Source organism: Buteo buteo, chromosome 6, assembly GCF_964188355.1.
Source record: "Buteo buteo chromosome 6, bButBut1.hap1.1, whole genome shotgun sequence".
NCBI classification, from domain to species: Eukaryota; Metazoa; Chordata; class Aves; order Accipitriformes; family Accipitridae; genus Buteo; species Buteo buteo.
In genome coordinates this window covers 31401106-31420929 of record NC_134176.1, presented here as the reverse complement: position 1 = coordinate 31420929, position 19824 = coordinate 31401106, and the positions used below count along the sequence as shown (strand labels likewise).

The 19824-nt window shown below is 40.3% G+C and overlaps 1 protein-coding gene across 2 annotated transcripts in view; it reads right to left on the bottom strand.

The window, feature by feature from the left end:
• The window catches only part of PRKD1 (protein kinase D1), a 150538-nt gene extending 145344 nt beyond the window's left edge, over positions 1 to 5194 (bottom strand). For both annotated transcript variants that reach the window (XM_075030349.1, XM_075030350.1), the window contains exon 1: positions 4845 to 5194. In XM_075030349.1, coding sequence (XP_074886450.1) covers positions 4845 to 5036 — 192 coding nt within the window. In that variant the 5' untranslated portion in view covers positions 5037 to 5194. The remainder of the gene's footprint in view (positions 1 to 4844) is intronic.
• Between the last annotated feature and the right edge of the window lie 14630 nt (positions 5195 to 19824).

Sequence of the window (19824 nt, the reverse complement as noted above, 5' to 3'; positions counted from 1 at the left end):
TGAAGGTATATGAGTTTTGGTCAGCATGGTAACCTGTCACAGTTTCTCTGTTTAACCCAAGGCTAAAAATTTTTCTTTCTAGTATACTATTTACACTGAGTCTCTATTCCACTCCAAAGGAAATTATTTCATTACCACCAGACTCTTGTTTATTTTAGGCGAGTTTGTAGATTTGGGGGGGGGGGGGGGGGAACCACAACCACAACCATCAACATCATCCATATAAACAAACCCCATATGTTTTCCGTGGCTCCTTGAAACCCTTGCAGAAAAGGTTAAGCATGTTTTCATGTCAACCTTTAGAAAAGCTCCCTTCTTTGCTTAAACCACAGGTTTAGAGATTCCAGCCTGACAAAATAAAGCTAAGCTTATTTTTGTTTTCCTATTTTATTTATTTAAGAGTAAGTTAGATTTCTCTTATGAAGGACAACCAGAAGCACATATGGATGCATACCTGTTCCTGAACATGTTTGGTTCTATTCTCAGGAATCCTTTAAAAAGGCTCTTGGTTTGATTTGCGACAATTCTCCTAATTTAACACTAAATACCTCACATAAAGATGAATCTGGGCACAGTATTCCAGCAGCAGTATGCCACTTGAACCACCTTTTTATTACATTTCTTTTTATCCTTTTCCCTTCCCAATATGGCCTACTTTCCATTTATTGCTTTTTTTTCCCCTACTGTGAAATTTCAGAATTATCCAAACCAGTGATCTACAACACTACTTTTATAAATCAGTCTGAACTACACATGGTCTATGCAGACCAAATTTTGTTTCCCCTGTTTCAGACCAAATTTTGTTTCTTGTATTTGTTGTCTGTGTTTCCTATTCCTTGCAAGTTCTCTGCCTTCAAATGCTGAAGGCCTAGCCAACATCTGATCTTAACAGCTGACCTAAGGGCTGTTTTATAAAACCCACATTCTCAAGTCAAATAATGTTGTATCATATATTTACTTGAGAACTCAAAGCTTTCAAAATTTGGCAATGCCACTACAGTAGCCCAACACATTGTATGTGAGGTATAACAACGACAAAGAATTTCAACAAACAGAAAATATAAATAATAACTAGTTTCCCCTTTGAATTAAAATTGTATAAATTTGTGTAAAATTTTGTATAAAGATTCCTTCCTTTGTCTTTTGCTAGTAAAAAGTCTTTGGTAACATGATAATTGCAGACAATTAAAAATATGCCACATCCCTACTTAATGCGCTTTGCATTACACTTTTGCCCTGGAGAAGTGGTTCTATTGTGTGCAGCTAACCCCAGAAGGGCAATAATTCAAACTATTTATCCTCAGAAAACAAAGACTGTATTTTACAATATCCTCCCACTGTTCTTATAGGCTGACTCTTCCACAAGTCAAACACTGACACACATTTTGCAGTTGATCCTCATTTCTTCTCAACCACATCATCATTTAAATGCTAAAATTCCATTTCAACTGAAGAAAAAATAACCCCACATGAACAAGTCTCCGGGTTTTCATGTCACTGGTTCTAAGACAAAATACACAAACTCAAAGGAATCAAATTTCATTGTCTTCAGAGCAGTTCTTAACAGATTTACATGTGTTTGAATTCATGCCCGAAAGTGGTATGTACCATTTCATGTTCAGATTTATTAAGAAAATTTCCATACAGCTATCTCAGGATGAGATAGAATGCCTCTCATGGACAATGGAGAAAGAGACACACTTTGCTCATTCCATTTTTTACATCATATACGTTAGATTATTAATATAATTACACTCTCTACCAAAATTAGAAAACCTAACCTTTGCACTTCAGACGCTGTTTAAAGTCCACTAGTGTAAATATATGCAAATACTTGTTTGTATCTAAATATAAACTTCTAAATTATACATAGCAATAACAGTTTTATATATGTGCATGCAAGTGTATATTATATATAAAACCACCATATAAAGACATAGAAATGTGGTGGGTTTATACATATATACACACATGCATACATAAATATAGATATACACACACACATTCTATATTAACATTCTATTCACGCCTAAATATGCTCTACTCCACACATTTTGAGAAGCTTAGTTCAATTTAACATAAAATTTTGAGCAGCACTACCTTAAGTTGGTGTATAAATCTGTGCAGAATAAGGGTCATAAATATCTTGAATCAGGTATACCCACATTACCACGGAAGAGGCTCTATAAACAGATCATCTGCAACTGATACTGAAGAGAATTCAGCACAATCCTAAAAATAAAGTTGTGTACCAAAGGACTGCTTAAATATTTAACAGCACACCACAGAGTTGATTTTAGCAGTCTAACACAACAGCCAAAGAGAAAAACAAAATCACATTTTCTCATCCTTACATACTGCTTCAACAAACCAGACAAAACAGAAACTTTGGGACAAAATTGTTACCTGGTAGGCCACCACTTTACAGACCCAAAGAAACTTGAAAATATTGTAAGAGTTCAATAAAATACTCTTTACAGTATAGTCTCCTGCTTGATTGAGATAAGCAAATACATCTCTCTCATAAAATCAAGAGGAAGGAATGCTTCAAATTATTTCAGGAAAAGAGAAAATCGTGAATCTACAACACACAAAAAGCTACCTTGGAACAGTTCTAGAATCCACATAATTTTTTTGAAAAGAGGGTCTCTGCCAGTATGCCGAGTAACTTTGTATATGCAAACCATCCTGTCATGTTTAGTGAAACAATGTGTGTTTGTGAAGTCACATATACAGACATACTTGCAGGCTTGAGCTTAAAACAGAGATTCTGAGGACCAAATAACATACAAGTTAATCTCCAGAGTGGAGGAGGTAGAGGCCACCATCTGACAAGAAAAAAAAACCAAACAACAAAGCTTATCTTTCTTCCAGTTTTCCCTTTCTTTGAGCCACTTCCTTCTCAACAGCCTTGGAAAAGCAGACATTTGGGCTGTGAGAAATCGTGACTAGAAGAAAGTTCCTCATTCAAGTGTGCTCTGCAGAGAAGCAGCTAAATGATGCTCTCTTTCATGTAGTCAGGAAAATGCAACAGATTAAAGTGTTCAAAATTTTTATGTCAGTACTTAAATAAGTCTGACTCTTTGAGCACAGGCCAATGCATTTAGTTTTCTTTAGACAATGGTCTATTGTTAGGAAATTAGGATAAGACTCAAGTTTATAGTAAACCCATTAAATTAATAAACTACTCAAGCACAAACACATAAACAATGCATGCAACAATCTTAACATTTCCATTATTGCTAGCACAATAACTTATGAATGGTGAAATAATAAACATATTTAAGTTGTTTCTAATGTATATGTGACCAAGCAGCAAGTTTTGGCCTAGCTTTGAAAGCAAATATGGTAATGTTAAACAAAAGGGTACGCCCTTCTTCAGAACTGAATTCAATAAAGCAGGTAACCATTTCTTAAACTAAGAAAAAAACAAAATTTAGAAATGAAGATGCATATTTCATACGTTTTTGAAAACACTTCAGTAGTTGCTCTTCAGAGAAGAAAAAAAAAAAGGAAATTCCACTATTTAAGAAAGTTCAGATTGATGGGATCTACAAACAGACATAAGGCAAAGCCGTCAACTTTAACAAAAGATGAAAAAAGCCCTGCCTGAATTTGTTTACCTCAGTAAACACAAGGGGGGAAAAAAGCCCAACTTTTTCCATTACAACCATCCCGACTATTTAGTCTTTTTTTTTTTTTCTTTTTTTTTTTTTTTTACCCTTTGCAATCACTACGACACTTTTACCTGGGCCCTTCACTCAACAAACACGGACAAAGTAAAACTTTATTTTAGCGGACAACACGGCTGTTGGGACGCCGAACTCGGAAGAGGCAGAGGGCAGCGGAGGTTCAGGCGCAAGCGAGGTGGATTCTGGCGCGCCGCGCCAACTCTACCGGAGTCCTGGCCAGCTGTCCCTAGCGATGCTACCGCCTCACAGGAGCACCGGCGACCGCCACCCCCGCAGGCGCTGCCACCTTTACTCCCCGCGGCCCCCGCAGCGGCCGCCCGCCCGCCCGGTGACCCACCGCCGCCCGCGGCAGCCGCCAGCGAGGGCTGACTCAGCCCCCTCCTGCGCCGCGGCCACCTGCCAGCTCCCGGGGCCGGCACCCGGCGACCGCCTGCACCGCGGGCCCCCCTCCGCCCGCCGCGGCGCCCGGCCCCGCGGCCTGGCACCGTCCCCGGGGCAGGCAGGACCGGGGGCGTCGCGCTGACAACCCCCCTGCTCACGGCTCCGCCGGGCTGCCCGGCACGGGCAAGGCGTGCGAGGCGCTGGGCGCCGCTTTGAATCCTGGGCTCTCGCGGTTGGTTTTTCCTTGTTGCTGTTTGCCTTTTTTTTTTTTTCGAGTGGAAAGTTTCCTCTCCCAGCAAAGGCCGGGAGAACGCGCAAACTGCCCCAGGGCGCCGCGCTGCCATCACAGCTGACAGGTTTCTGCCTCCCCCCCCCCACCCCCCGTCCTTCCGCCGCGTTAAAAAGGAGGCAGATAGATCCGGCTGGGGTTTGTTTTTAATAACAGCTATTAGTACAGCTAACTGCATCCATTGCCAACAAAATAAAAGTCACGCTCGCATGCCAGCATCCCGCACGGAGCCTCCTCTGCACCGGGGCTGCAGAGGAAGAGCGGGGGGCCGGGCGGAGGGAAGCGGAGCCGGCGGCAGAGGAGGAGAGGGGCAGGAAAAGTTGCGATCGCTCTAATTAGCCCCGGAGCCGAGCCGCCGGGAGGCCAGGGAAAGGAAAGTTCACAGCCACCCACAGCGCCGGCGGGCAGCCGGTCTAAGGGGCGAGGGGAGCGGCGGGAAGGGGCTCGGTTGGCGGCGGGAGGTGTGTGGGGGGTCTTCTTACCTTCTGGTCGACGATGGAGCAAGCCATTTCCCGGACGTGGGCGAGGCTGAAGTCCCCCGAGGAGTCCTGCAGCAACAGCACCGGCTCCCGGCTGAGCCCTATCTGGAGGTGGAAGGCGACGCCGCCGCCGGCAGCAGCCCCCGGCGGCGGCATCAGCGGGCTGGGCGGCCGGATCAGCGGAGGGGCGCTCATCGAAAACTTCCCGCCGGAGCCGCCGCCCCGGAGCCGAGGGGTCAGCGACGGAGCGGGGGGGAGGCGGGCGCCGCGGTGAAGAGTTTGCGGCCGCCCCGGAGGCGCCCGGCGAGTTCCCCCGCGAAGTTTCAGGGAAGTCCCGCCGAGCTCCTCCCGGGTGAAAATGGCGGGGGGGGGGGGGGGGGGGAGGAGGAGGACCGGGGAGGATGCAGACAGGAAAAGGCGGCGAGAGAGACGCGCAGGGTGAGGGGGGAGCCCGGCCCAGCGCCGCCGAGGTGGTGCTGCCGCCGCTCCGGCTGTTGGCGCTGTGCGCGGCGCGGGGGCGGGACGGGCCGCGCCCTCCGCCGGGACGGGCCCGCCGCCCAGCTGGGCCGGGCCGGGCCGCTCCGCTCCGCCACCAAACGGCGGCCGCGTCCCGGCAGGCGGCAGGGGCTGACCTCGGCGCCGAGGTCCCCGGGCCGCCTAGCCTACGCGGGTCCCCCCCCGCGGCGGGGCTTCGCCTCAGCCGTGTCTGGTCTCCCCACCCGGCCCAGTCAGCGGGCTGCCGTGCTGGGGGGGGCGCCTCCCCTTTTTCCCGGTCACCCCCGTTGAGGAGTACCTCAAAGCCGCCTTCATCCCGCCTCGCCCGGTTCTCTGCGCCCTCCCGGGCCGCAGGTGGAGGCAGAGCCTGAGGAGAGCCGGGGTGTTCCCTCGCCGGCAGGCAGCGCGGTGGCCTCTCCCGAGCAGGGTGGCGGCAGCTGCCCCCGAGGACGGAAAGAAGTGAGAGGGGAGCGGGATCTCCGGCCTGGACCCGGCTCTTCGGCCTGACCTCGGCCAGCCGCTCCGGTCAGCACCGCGGTGCTTCCTCCTCCAGCAGCCCCCGTAGGTTTGGGGGAAGAAACAAGGGACAGCTCACGCCCATCTCTTCTCTAAAGCAGCTTCCAGTTTCAGGTACAGGCTGTGCTAAAGAGGAGCTCCCTGCCACCTCAAACCAGGATAAGTTACTCTTCCCAGCTCTCGGGATCAGCGCAAGCCCCACCTGTTTGTGTAAGCAGCACCGAGGGCAGGCAACGTTTAGTCTAAAAAGTCTATCCCTAATCTCCCCTTGGAAATCTGTGAAGGCAATGGGAAACATGAACTGTAAATATTTTAGGTACCGATGGAGAAACTCTTAAGCTATATATATGGCACCTGCAAGGATGGCGGTACTAAATATATGTTTGTAAGTACAGCGGTTGATCAAATTTACAACCTGTTTCTTTACAAACTGCTTTTTTGACCAAATGTACAGCTGCAGCATTGTTTCATTTTGATCAACTGTCTTATTAGGACTCATTTTACTATTGTCAGCTTGTTTCCCGCCTGGGATTTGCACACACACGCAGCACCTTACTGTCTATAAATTTTTGAATCCATTTATTCTTTGGTGAATTTTCTTTTGAAATTGTTGCATTTTAATCTGCACCTTCTACGGACTACCAAATCTGCTGAAAATGTCAGCACTCTAGAATGTGATGATTACTAGTCCCACTTAGACTTTTTATTATCACATTAGCAGTAATAATCATCTTTAACCATATTCTTTGACTTTGCTGTTGAAAATCATACTTAAGTTTGCTGTTGTCTGCAGTATTTCCTTAGGAATGAATCAGTTTCAGTACAGTAGTGTACCCTGGCTATGCTGGTTAGCGTTGTGATGGGCTATTTCCCAACAGCTCCCCTTACGCTACATGTTTTGGTTCTTGGATATTTTGGAGAATGTACGTTTATACTCCCATGTCAAAGCCTGTGGAGGCGTTGTAACTACTGCAAGCTTGCCATGATCCCATGGCCCAGCCAGCTGCTCTGTGCAGGAGTCAGCAGGGGAGGACTGTGCGGTCCCTGTGTGAATCTGTAGCAGGAAGGGCATGTGAGGTCCAGTTGCCATCCCTGGCTGGCTGTCATCATAAGTTCAAATGCAAGGCCAGAGCCACATCAGGTAGCCAGTGGTAGTTTTTCTCTGAGTGCTGTAGTTCCTAATTCTCTCCTGTTGAAAGAGATCCTGCAGCCTTGCTTCATTGTTCAGGTGAACCCTGAATGCAGTAAAGTGTCATAAGTGTCATCAACTACTCCCAGAGTGCTTCTTCCTTACAGATCACTGTGGCAAAAGCAGATGTGGCTCTGATGGTAATAGGGGTAGTGAGTTATCCCCCTCTCTCCTGACCTTGCCATACTTAATTATAGGGTCACATAATTGAGCATTTTACAGCATGAGTCACATGATGACATTTGCTTTCAAGGGAAAGAGTGGAAAAATGACAGCCGTATATGACCTTAGCTACTATACACTGTGTTACAGCTATTTTGCAACTCCTAAAATAACCAGAGGAGAGGTAGCAGTAGCAATGCTGAAAATTATATATTCTTGGTTTTCTCATCTCTGTGAAATCTAGTGATAGAGCTCATAGGTTGTGACTTGCCCACAGATCCACAACCTCTGTGCAGACATGGGCACAAGCTTTTCTTCAAAAAGAAAGATTACAGTATTTTTAAAAAGTTGTAGGTTGCTGAGTCGTTCAATTAGTGTATCAGCCATGTCGAATACACCTTTGTGATCGTAATAGATGAGGGCAGGACTTCTTCAACACTCTGTCAGCCAGTCATATACAAATGCTATTTATAAAAGGATTCCATGAAATCACATGATGTGATCCTGAGTACAACCTGCCCTGTTGTACTGACTGAAATGTCATCTCTTTCATGATCATTTAAGATGGGAGAATTATTGCGCTGATGCCAGGGAGGGGAAAAGACCATCCACAACAGTCTGTTCTCTTCCCTGTGACCTGATACAGTGTGCATGCCTGGTTGAGTCAATCTGTACATTCACAGTTGGAAAAACCGCTGGAAGTTTAGGTTTCGCTGCACCTGTACAGATCAATTAAGCAGTACATGCACTGCCACATGAACTTGCAGGAAGAAAAATGAGTTTGCTGTGCATGGCTACACATTTTATGCATCTAGCTACGTACAGGAAGAGGGCAGTCAGTAGTCACTGTAACATTACATCAAGAAAATCTCTCCCAGCTGCCCCCAAGGTACAGTTGCTGTAATGTTACTTCTAATTACTCTGTATTAGTACAGTATGAAGGATGAATAGTGGTTTCTGTATGTTCTCATGGTTTGTATACTTGACCCTCCACTTAGATGCCTTTCTGAAACTGTTACCTTTGTTTTCTTTTGGCCTACTACATTGTATAGACAGAACTCTGTTCTATTCATTGGGAATAAGAAAAACATCCCCTTCACAAAGTTTTTGTTGCTTTCTTCTTTTCTCTGTCTGTGATGTAACTGATCCTTTTTGAACAGCCAGTTATACATTTATATTTCTGGTCTTTAACACAAGTAATTATATGGTACATAGTTTTAATTAAAAAAAATCAAACACCTAGCAAAGAATAGTGCAGGATATACCTAAACAATGGAGAATGTTCTATAAGGCAGTTTCTTTGACATAGGTGGTGTTAGTTTTTAGGTCAAAGTTGTTGACCTGAAATTTAGTTCTGATACATTTATGTAGAGAGTAGAACAGAGGCGATTACAATGAGATGATTACTACTGGTTTTGTGAGGCAGATAGTGGAACATCACATCTAGTTCTGAGATCAGTATTTTGCAACAGGTTGCTTGGCAGTATACTTAATAGTATAGTGTATCTTGGCAAGGATAAAAGAATAGGAATAAAGCAGAGAAAGCAGTAAGAAGCAGCAGTCTCTGGAAGCTGGATAGAAAGTGAGACTGGAAATAAAGCTCAAATTTCAATCATGAAAATGATTAGTCATTAGAATGAATAAGCAAAGAAAGTGGCAGATAACCTTTTTTAATGTTTTCAAATTTAGACTGAGAGTTTACTCGCACACAAGCTTTTTGGGCCCAGTACAGTGGTAGCTTCTTTGTTTCCCAAGGTCAGAGTGGAAGATAATTGCCTTTAGATGTTTGTTATGTTTTTAATGGGATCCAAAAAAAACCAAGCAGGTTTTGTTACCTGTGACAGCACACACGAATTCAAAGATGTAAAGATAGTCATCTTTCTTTCTCCCTTGAAAGAAATTTATCTTTTCTTCCTCAGAAGGAAGGCATCATCTGTCCAGGAAGAAAGTGAGTTGGCATAAACCCTTTGTTCCTTAGGTCACTTCCACTTGTTCACCTCTGCTGGATTCCATAGGCTGTTCCACACAGAGCAAGAGCCTGTGGAAGATGGACGTTTCCAAGCTGCTGCTGAAGATAACTTTTCATCCTTGAAAATTTACCACCTGCAACAACAGATCAAATGTTAAAGTAGGCAAAGACACTTTTTGTTGCTGAATCAGGCCAATACCCATTTTTGCATTCTACCACTAAAATTTTTCTGTTTCCCTCATCTCACACATTCCTGAATCACACACACACCTCTAGGCTTACTGCTTTGGTGAGGCATCCCAATGCCATATTTTCAAACAGTCTACCTTCTGGGCATATTGACTTGCATCCAGAGCACAGTCCATTATAAGCTGCAGAATTCTTCCTGCTAAGTAATTATTTTGTTCCTGTTTCTGTATATCCGAAGTTGATTATTCCTGCACAAGCATCCTGCATTGCACATATCTGTATAGAAACCCATCCTATTTTTCTAGGCCATTACACCAATTTATCAAGATCATTTGAATTCAGATCACAAGTGCTTCCACGGCATTTGCAGTCTGTCTCCTTTTTGCATAATCCACAAGTTTAAAAGGTATACTCATTATTCAAATCATTAGTAAAGGATTGAATAAAAAGGGATGATGTACAGACTCCCATGGAATTCCATCACACCCATACTCTCTGGGTGTTATTACCCAACTAGTTTTGTGTCCATTTTATAATATTTTCTTCCCAGCCTGATTTGCTCTGTTTGCTCAGAAGAATTGTTTATGAGACCGTGTCAGAAACCTCATCAGTCAGAATACATCACACCTACTGCTTGTGCTCTGTAATAGAAGGAAATATTATTAGTTTGGCATGATCTGTCTTTTACAACAAATCAGTGCTGGCCTGATACTGATTTCACTGTTGTCTTCCAGTGTTTACATTTTTTTTATTGTTCTAGACTACTTCCACACATCACTAATGACCTAAATACTTTTTTTCTACTCTGAATCTTCCACTATCTTACCTGTTCACTAATCTTCAAAGGTAAGTATATCATTTTGTGATTGCTTCAGTGAGATATTTAAATAGCCTGTTATTCTAGGTTTATCAGACACTATTTGAAAAATTATCTAAATACTCTATAACTTCTTTTGCCCCCTACTAGGTTTATTTTTTTTATTGTTATTAACAATGTGACTGCACTGGCCACCTGCTTGCAAAAAAGGCATTATGAATGACAGCATTATCCAGTATATCTTTTCTGTTGGCAGTGGATCAATATTTCCAGAAGTTACTTTTCATCATATTATGATCTGCAAAATGCAGATAATGTATTGTCTATTCCAACTAACAAACTTGAGCAGAAACCTCATCTTTTACAAGGAATGGCTCTCACATATAGATATGGTTTACATATTCTTCATATAGACGTAGATTTTAACACTGAACTTTCAGCCAAATCTGTTTATGTTAAGTATATGTGAACTTTTACTGTTTCTACAGTTCAATACAGACTGTCGTATTTGCATTCGTACTAAGCAGCAAAACGTGCTTTATTAAAGACAGATCTACAAAAATGAAACCATTTTTGTTTTCTGCTGTTTTCAGATGCTGAAATGATGTTTAAAGTGGACTGCATGCTCCCATAACTTCCCTCCTGAAGCAGATACCATTTGGTTCAAAAGCAGAGCATTGAAAAAAAAATTAACCAAGGAAGAGAGAGAAAAACAGACTGATGAATACAATGGAATGAAATTGGGAATAAATGTGGAGGCTATGATGGAAAGTAAAAGGACACTAGATTTGGAAATGCAAATCTGGATCTGGGATCGGTATCATGTTAGGGGCTGAACTGGTAAGTTAAATGGAGTGATATCTGAACACTGGCAAAATAGTTTTACAGATAAGCTCCTGGGCATTTATTTGGAGAGAAGAAGCAAATGTTAGCTGTAGAACTGGTTAGGGATTTTCTGATGAGCTACTTATTTCCATGAGAAAATTGTAACATTTTAACATCTAAATGGTTGATGTGAATACTGACAGTAAATCTCCCAAATTGTTTTGTTTGTTGTTTTGTTTTTGCGGGTTTTTTTAAAAAATATTTCCAATTGTTGAAATTGCTTCAGCATTTCTAAAAGGAAAGTTTTGGAGTATTATCTTCCATGACTTTCTGCTAAATGTTTTAGATTATTAGGACAAAACATTTAAAAACATTAAGCTTCAAAACTCAAGTTTAAAAATCGGACACAACTCAATGTAGTATTTTTTATAAATGGATAACAAAAAAACCCAGATTTTTTTTATTTTTTAATATCTTGGGAATGGAAATTAAAATCTGATTTAGGCTGGCAAAACTGTTTTCTGCCTATGTAAGCCTATCTCTGGGCAAACTGACCATGGACGTACAAGATAGTTGTCGTGGTTTAACCCCAGCTGGTAACAAAGCACCACGCAGCCGCTCACTCACTCTCCCCCCACCCGGTGGGATGGGGGGAGAGAATCAGGGAAAAAAACTCATGGGTTGAGATAAGAACAGTTTAACAGAACAGAAAGGAAGAAAATAATAATGATAATAATAACAATAATAAAATGACAATAATGATAATAAAAGGACTGGAATATACAAGTGATGCACAATGAAATTACTTGCCAACCAATGCCCAGTTAGTCCCTGAGCAGCAATCCCCACCCTGGCCAACTCCCCTCAGTTTATATAGTAGACATGATGTCACATGATATGGAATATCCCGATGGCCAGTTTGGGTCAGCTGCCCTGGCTGTGTCCCCTCCCAACTCCTCGTGCCCCTCCAGCCTTCTTGCTGGCTGGGCATGAGAAGCTGAAAAAACCTTGACTTAGTCTAAATGCTACTTAGCAACAGCTGAAAACATCAGTGTGTTATCAACATTCTTCTCATACTGAACCCAAAACATAACACTATACCAGCTACTAGGAAGAAAATTAATTCTATCCCAGCTGAAATCAGGGCAATAGAGTAACATTAAAATAGGATCTGAAAGATTGCAGGATAAAGCTTTCTTATGTCAAATGTCTGCATGTTCTGTTTCTTCTCTTTGAGCAAAAAGTGTGCTGGTTTGAGAAGGAAGAGGGTTTTTTGGTGTTTTTTTTTTTTCCTCTGTGCTCCAAGCTGACCTCACTATACTTGAAAAATTCTGGGATAGGACAGGCTCCATTTATCCCAAAGTATGCTTTGAGGATGTTTGTTATGGCTTGACGATAGAATAACTGATGCATTCAGATAAGCATGAGTATCTTGGCATTGTTTGTGCATATTTGTGCAAATTGTCCTCACTAGCTGTCTGGTTCTTAGGAGCACCATACTTCTGGAACAAGGGCGGTCGTTGCTGCTTAAAACTGCTGAGAGACGTGCTTCCCATTCTGAGGATACTGGAAATGAGTGAGTCATTGTACCTTAAAGGAAGACACAGCACAGGTTTTATTCAGAAATTTCTTAATGCTACTTCTTAGATGATTTCTGAATAATGTATTCTGTGTAAAGGACACTTTTTTATCACTTACATAGCACCATTTCACTAAACAGTCTCCTGAATGTCACTGTCACACAATTCTACACAATTCTGGGCTGCAGTGACCTGAAATTTCTGGGTCTGAAAGTCAGACTTTGCAATAGTATATAATAGCTGTTTCCTCTTCAGAAATGATTACATGATTTTTAGTATTTAGCTGGGGATAGTTTTCAACAAGCAGCTAGTATGTTTGCTCTGTTTTGGTAATTTTCGTGAAACTAGATTCATAATTCAGTAAAATATGTATGGTACTGAAAATCAGTTATACTGTATTTTAGTTAAATTTGGTTTTTATTATAGCAAAGTTCTTGAAGTACTGTTCACTTATTAATACATACAAGCATAACCGGTTTACAAACTTTGTTCTTTTACACATCAGGAACCTGTTATATTGTTACTTAACACTAATATTTTTGTGGCTGCTGTCCAGGCCTCCATGTCATTTCCACTGAAATTCTTTGGCAGTTCAAAAAATAATCCAGGTCCTGGGAGTGAGAGTACTGCCCATGCAGAATCAGATATGTATGTTGTAATTTATGCATGATTTTGACCTGTAGGAATGGGCATCATACTATTTCTGTGAGCAGATACACCCTAAAGGAAAAGTTATAAGCTGTTAACTATCCATCAACAGTTGTCTCCAAAGCTTATGGAGTCAAAGTAGAGAACATACAGAGTGACCAAGGATAAGTAAGGATGGCAGAGTCTTATTTGTGATCTAAGCAATGTCTGATAATATGGAAGGGATGCAGGTTTACAGGCAGTTTTAAAATTGAGCTAGAAATTTACCTAGGAGCTAGATATTTCTGAAATGACTACTGACTTTCTGCGCTGGTATATAAAATGATGCTTGTCACACTAGTTAGTCCCACTGCAACTAGTTTTACAATACTTTTATGTGGTTTAACGTTTTTATCCACAAAATTTGGCATACAATATAATTAGAATAAATTAAATTATGGTTAACCTAAATTATTTAATGATTGCTGCATGAATACTAAGACCACATACAGGCCCAGGTATTACTTAGGTGGGATTATTAAGGCAATAGATATAAAAGAATCGCTAAACGCTGCTCCTCTATTCTTTTGTGCGAGTTTCCTTACTTGTAATGACTTAATGACTTAAGGGAGGCTGCCCATAGGAATAGGGAATCAATAGCTTTAAATTGTCATTGATCTTTTAATGTTTATTGGAGTTGGTTGCTGCTGCTGCTGCTTTGGTTTCACTGCATGAAACTGAAAAGCCAGAGCTAAGAATGACATTATGAGGAAACCTAGTATTTTACACAGGAGGGGAGAGGATGAAGGAATGGAATGGTGCAGGGGATCCCAAGGAACCTGCAGGAAGGAGGAAGGTAAGAATGGAAAGAAGGAAGATTCACAGGAAAGGAATTTATTACAAGGAGTACTACAATTGTGCATCACAGTTTCTTACTTGAAAATGTTTGTGTTTAAAAAATTAACCTTAACAATTCAGCAGTCTGGGTTCTAAGATAATTAGAACTGTATTTTCCTGTCATTTAAAGTCACTGTCTTGCAATCTTAACTTCATTTTATCATAGCTTTTTTAGTTTGGAATTCAAATTAAGAAATACTTCATTTCATTTTCATATGCAACAAATAAAAGACTGGTAGACCATGTAACCACATGCTACATACTATATGAGCACTAAAAGTTGTTCCATACAAGCCTTGTAAATAACTTAATGAAAGTTCACTCTTACACCAATTGCATCATCTGTTTATTTAGGATAATCTCATAGAACTAAATACACACAGGAAACAAAACCTCTGTTCCTGTGTCTTACTCCAAGATAGGAGAAATAACTGCACATAAAAAAGACTTAATTGCAGAATACTTCCTTAAGTAATAACAGAAAATGCCCTTTCATTTAAACCACAATTTAAGCTTAATCACAGGGGGAAAAAAAGTGTATCTTTTCCTTGTCATAGTAGACAAACATCTCAACATGAAACCCAGTGCAGCAGCATTGTTATCCTGGGTTATATAAACAAGGAAATCATAAGATAGAGTAGGAAGACATTTCAAACAGATTAACTGTGTTTGATTATGCTTAAATTTAATAGATCTTGACACAATGAAGCATGCAAAGAGGATCTTAAAAATAACTTGATTAGAATAATGTCTTTCAGGGATATAAGAGAATATAACTGTGAAATTAGATAGAAATATAGACAAACAGGAGGATATAGAAATAAACATAAGTAAACTGATCTTGATCAAGCTGAATATTATCAAGAATAAAGGAATTTTTAGAAAACAGATTACATTAAAAAAACCCTGAAAGTTGAAATCAAACTTATAGAAATAAGGCACATTTTTTCATCTTTCCCTTTGGAGTCTCTCAAAGAAAGTGGAGAAATTCATATGCGGATATCTTCCAAACATGAGTGGACGATTTTCTAAAAGTTATATATTTTGTACTACACATTATTAGGTTCAACAAGAAAGTATCAGGCTAACATTCTGGGTCTGTGTTGTAAAGACAAGATAATATATTTGTCTCTGAAATCTCCCTTCTAGAGGTCTATAAGGCAGATTTTTTTCTCATTTCATAAGAACTTGTTACCAACAATTTTCTGCTAACTCCAGAACTAGGAGAGAAAAATAGACAACTTTGTGAATATCAAGCCTGGATGTGTATATCTTTCTAACCACCTATAACCTATTTGTCTTTTAAATATAGCAAATAAATACTTTTATGTTCCAAGTATAAAACTCAGTCTTCTAATTGATTTTGCATAGGTAGCAAGATTAGCAAAGAGCTTCTCTGGATTCTTTGTGAGCACAAAGATCCAACTGTAGACTTGAAAATGCTTTGAGGATCACATCTCATAGAGAAGGAAGCATAAAAAGGAGCCTGTAGAGCCTAGGGAATTTTCCATGCAATCTTAAACTGAGACAGAGTAAAGAACTTAATCTGAATTTATGATTCTGAGAGATGCTTTTTAGTTGTCACCTAAAGCAAGAACAACCTACGTTTCAAGTATTTTAAGTTGGCTACACCTTTTCCAGACAGCTATACCTTTTCCAGACAGAGATAGTGCTGGAATAGCAACCAGTATCATCAGATCCTGAGATGACATTGACCAGCTGCAGCATGCATTGATGACAAGCGTCATGCACAGCCATGTCCCTGATGTCATCATGTCCCTCAAACCCCTGGTGTTCACCAGTGACCAATTCCAGCTGTGCACTGCATTCACTCCCCTACATTCCTTTCCTTCACTTTTTCCTAATAGCTGTACCATTTGTGAATGGGTAATAGGACTATCTGCAGCTCTGCACCACAGAGACAGAGAGGAAAGCAGAATGACTGTCCGTTAGTAGGATATAAAATATGTTCTGAGCTACAAAGATGCCATTGCCTGCACTGACCCCCATGTGTCCATTTGGTTTTGAGAGAGGTACTTGGCCTTAAATATAAACTTACATGGAATCTGTTCCTTCTGCCTAGAATGAATGAAGTCAAAAGTACCGTTTTGAGTACAGTGTTTATCATCAAGGGGAAATTTGCTCTATATCTTTCTCTGTACAACAGTTACTGGAGCAACTCCGATCTTCACTTGGAGGCTCAGCCAATAAGGCAAAGAATAGGCCTTCTAGAGTGAGATTCTGCAGGGTACCAGGGCACGTATGTACAGAAAGAACAAGGACAAAGCTTTAGCTCCTTATACAGGCTGCTCTACTCCTTCTCTTAGTAGGTATCCCCCTGAGTCAGGCAGTTTCCTTTCTGTAGGTGGTAGGAGCTGGAACTTGGTGTGTGAATGTCTACGGACAATCAGAAAATCTGGTCTTCAGGATACCATCAGTGTCACTATACCTTGATAGTTTCAGCACAGCTGTGTAGTAGAACATTAGAGATGAAGAAAAGGTTGCTAAATATTTCACCTTTGGATCTCAAGTTTCTTTCTGTTCAATTTTTAACCTGATTCTCAATAACTTTAGTTTTAAAAAAAATCTTTTTAGTCACTTAAAAATGGAAAAAGAAAACCCAGTTAAAAACGGATAATGCACCTGAATCAAGAAGTGTATATCTGTAAATATATATCCCTAATACCAAAAACATAATGATGAAATGCTGTGCTTGCAGAGCAAACTATAGCCACCTTTGCAGCATACAGCACAAAGAAGGTTTTAGCTTTTTCCTGTATTACTGATCATGACTAACAAGAGTCTTCAATAACGTTTGTGATGTTAGGGTTAGTTTTCATGCGTTATGAAAGCAACACACAGTACAACTTCAGGAAGCTGCTCCAAAACTTCTAAAGAAAAGCCACTTCCTATTTTTTTAATTCAGCAACTGTTGAATTATTTGAATTGTACAGCTGGAAAAGTATTTTTTGCTTTCAGAAGGACTGTTAAGCAGGACAATCAGAATATAGGGATTCAGGCTTTTCTGTGATGTGGGCAGATAACATAACTTTGCGACTTAATACAGCCTATGGGCTATACATTTTTTTTAAATACTCTTTGTACCTGTGCCACCACATTATTTTCATATTTTAGTTATGAGTCAGGATAAAGACCCATTTTTAATATTTCTAAAAGTAAGAAAAAGTGTTCTTTTTCTTCATGTATTCAGACCTACGTTGGAGACAAATCTTTGCTAAGAACACAGATCAGTGGAATTCCACTGGCTACTTTGCAGGTATTAGAGTAGCAATATATTTTAGAATTTTTTTAAGCATTCATCTCATTCTATCTGAGTACGTCACTGTTTTTGAAATATATTTTTTACAACAGCTTTCCAAAGCAGAGCAGAACTGTTATTCCCATATCAAGAGTCATGGAATGAAGCACATTTGTAATTCATGACACTTTGTGAAAACAAAGATATACAGTCTTGCTTTAAACTAGTATAAATATAAGCTTTATCCTTTGCAGTTAGACAGCTACAGGGACACAAATTAATTTATTTAAAGCTTAATTTCATACCAGTGCACTGTGCTTCACAGCTGAGACAATTTCTCATAAATTATAGACACATTTTTCTGTGATAGAGCAGGGAATTGAATTCAGGTGTCACCAGTATCAAATTAGATGAATAACCACTTGCCCCCCCGCCTGCCTCCTGCCAAGAAAGAAGGAACATGCTCTCCTCTGGAGGAGATTGTGTGTGCATGTGTGTTGGTGCAAACCTTCAATTGCTTCTTTCAGTTCAGACTTGAGCACACAACATTGCAAAGAGCTCTTTATAAATGTCTAGATAAATGTGTTACAAGGGGGTTTTTTAGAAATTTGATTTATTTGATGAAATAATGGTTTTAGGTAACTATATCTTCTTTCTTTAAGACACTGAGCTGTTAAAGTTCTCACAGATGTGGCAAAGAACAGGCATTTGTCTAAAGCTTGCCTCATTAAAATCCTAGGTGGTCCTGTTTGGCTGGTCCATATTAATTGCAGCAATGATAGTTGGGGTCAGGGGTTCATGGAACAGCCGGTCTATATTACTTTGACCTAATCTCAGGTGATGTGGTCTAGGAAATAGTTAATTATATTTATCAGCACTCCAGTGACTCACATCTTTAATATTAGGGTGATTGATCTTTATGCTTTGTAGATCCTTGCAGCTGTTCTTCATCATAAGCTTCCTCTCTGTATTCACCAGAATAGTCAAATACATTCAGTTAAGTTTCATAAATTATGTGAGTCTTCAACCAGCAACACAGTATCTCAAAGTAAGCAAATACAAGTCGTACTGGTACAAAGCTGTACTGGAAACTCTTTAGGCACTATGGAGGGGAAAGAGAAGAGCAAATGATGAGAAAACATTTTTTTTTCTCATTTCAGTCAATCCTCCCTCCCCCAGCTGTTTCAGTTAAAGTTTCAAATATGTTACCTTTTCAGACATTTTGCAATAGACAAAACATACAAACCATGAATTGAAAATATCAGCCATTAATATATTTGAAGATTTGAACTACATTTAAAATACAGCACTTCATTAAACTGAGCCAGTAGTTGGTAGATTGCATATGTGCTTTCCCATGAAAAATCATCTGTTTTTACAAAAGCCAAAACAATTCGGTGTGGAATGCCAAATATTATATTCATTACAAATATTTATGTTAATTCAAGAGGATGTGAACTCTGTGCAGAAGTTGAGAAATTGAATTTTATGTTTTCCACAGCAACTGTCACTTAACTGCATTGTAACCACAGCAGCATATATTCACAGCATTGTTCTAATAAAATGTTACATCTCTGCAAAGGGGCTCAATGACAGTGGCTGTGAGAACCTGCATTTTGAATTTCCTGAGTCTGGCATATTTCAACTTTTGTCTATAACACTAGATTAAATTAAAACTCTATGTTGAATATAGTAAGAAGCTGGATAAGCTCTGAATTCTCTAGTTAACACTCATAAGTGCTTCTTGCAATAAGACCACTTGGATCATTTATCCTGTATACTGGTCATGAAGATAGATGGTCAAGATTTCCGCCAGAACTCTTTGTCAAAGTTTTATTTTGCCTGGGATAAAGTTCAGCTGTTTTAACTGAAGCGTTTCATGGCAAAGGCCTGAGCCTACTTCCCTTATTCCTTTCAGGAATACAATAACACATATTTGAAGGGATAGGGATCCCATGATGTTTGTGAACATTATCCCACAGATTGCTATTTGCAGAAGAGAGACAGGGTTTTATGATCATTTTGAAAATGTGTTTTCAAAATATTAGCTGGGTCTTTTTGCATTCAGTGGCTCTGTTTTTAAGTGTCGCTTCATTTTAGTAAAACTTTGAAAGCTCTACATAAATATTTGACAGGGATTTAAAAAATATTTCTTAAACGTATTTTAAACTTTAAATAAACAAATTTTCATTCATATGCATGCATATTCTGTTTTTTCCACAGTACTACATATTTTTAATGACAAAAATGTTCACAAAAAGTCGGTAAACTTCAACAATCACACTCATATGTGCATGTAATATAAATTACAATAAATTCATCCAGTTAGGGTTTATCTTAGATATCACATATAAGCAAGAAGTTTGTATAGCAAATTTTAATGTCTGTTTATGATAAACAGAAGTTTAAAAAGTAGTTTGAAAGGGATCATTAGGTGATCTTGGCTGAAGAATGGATT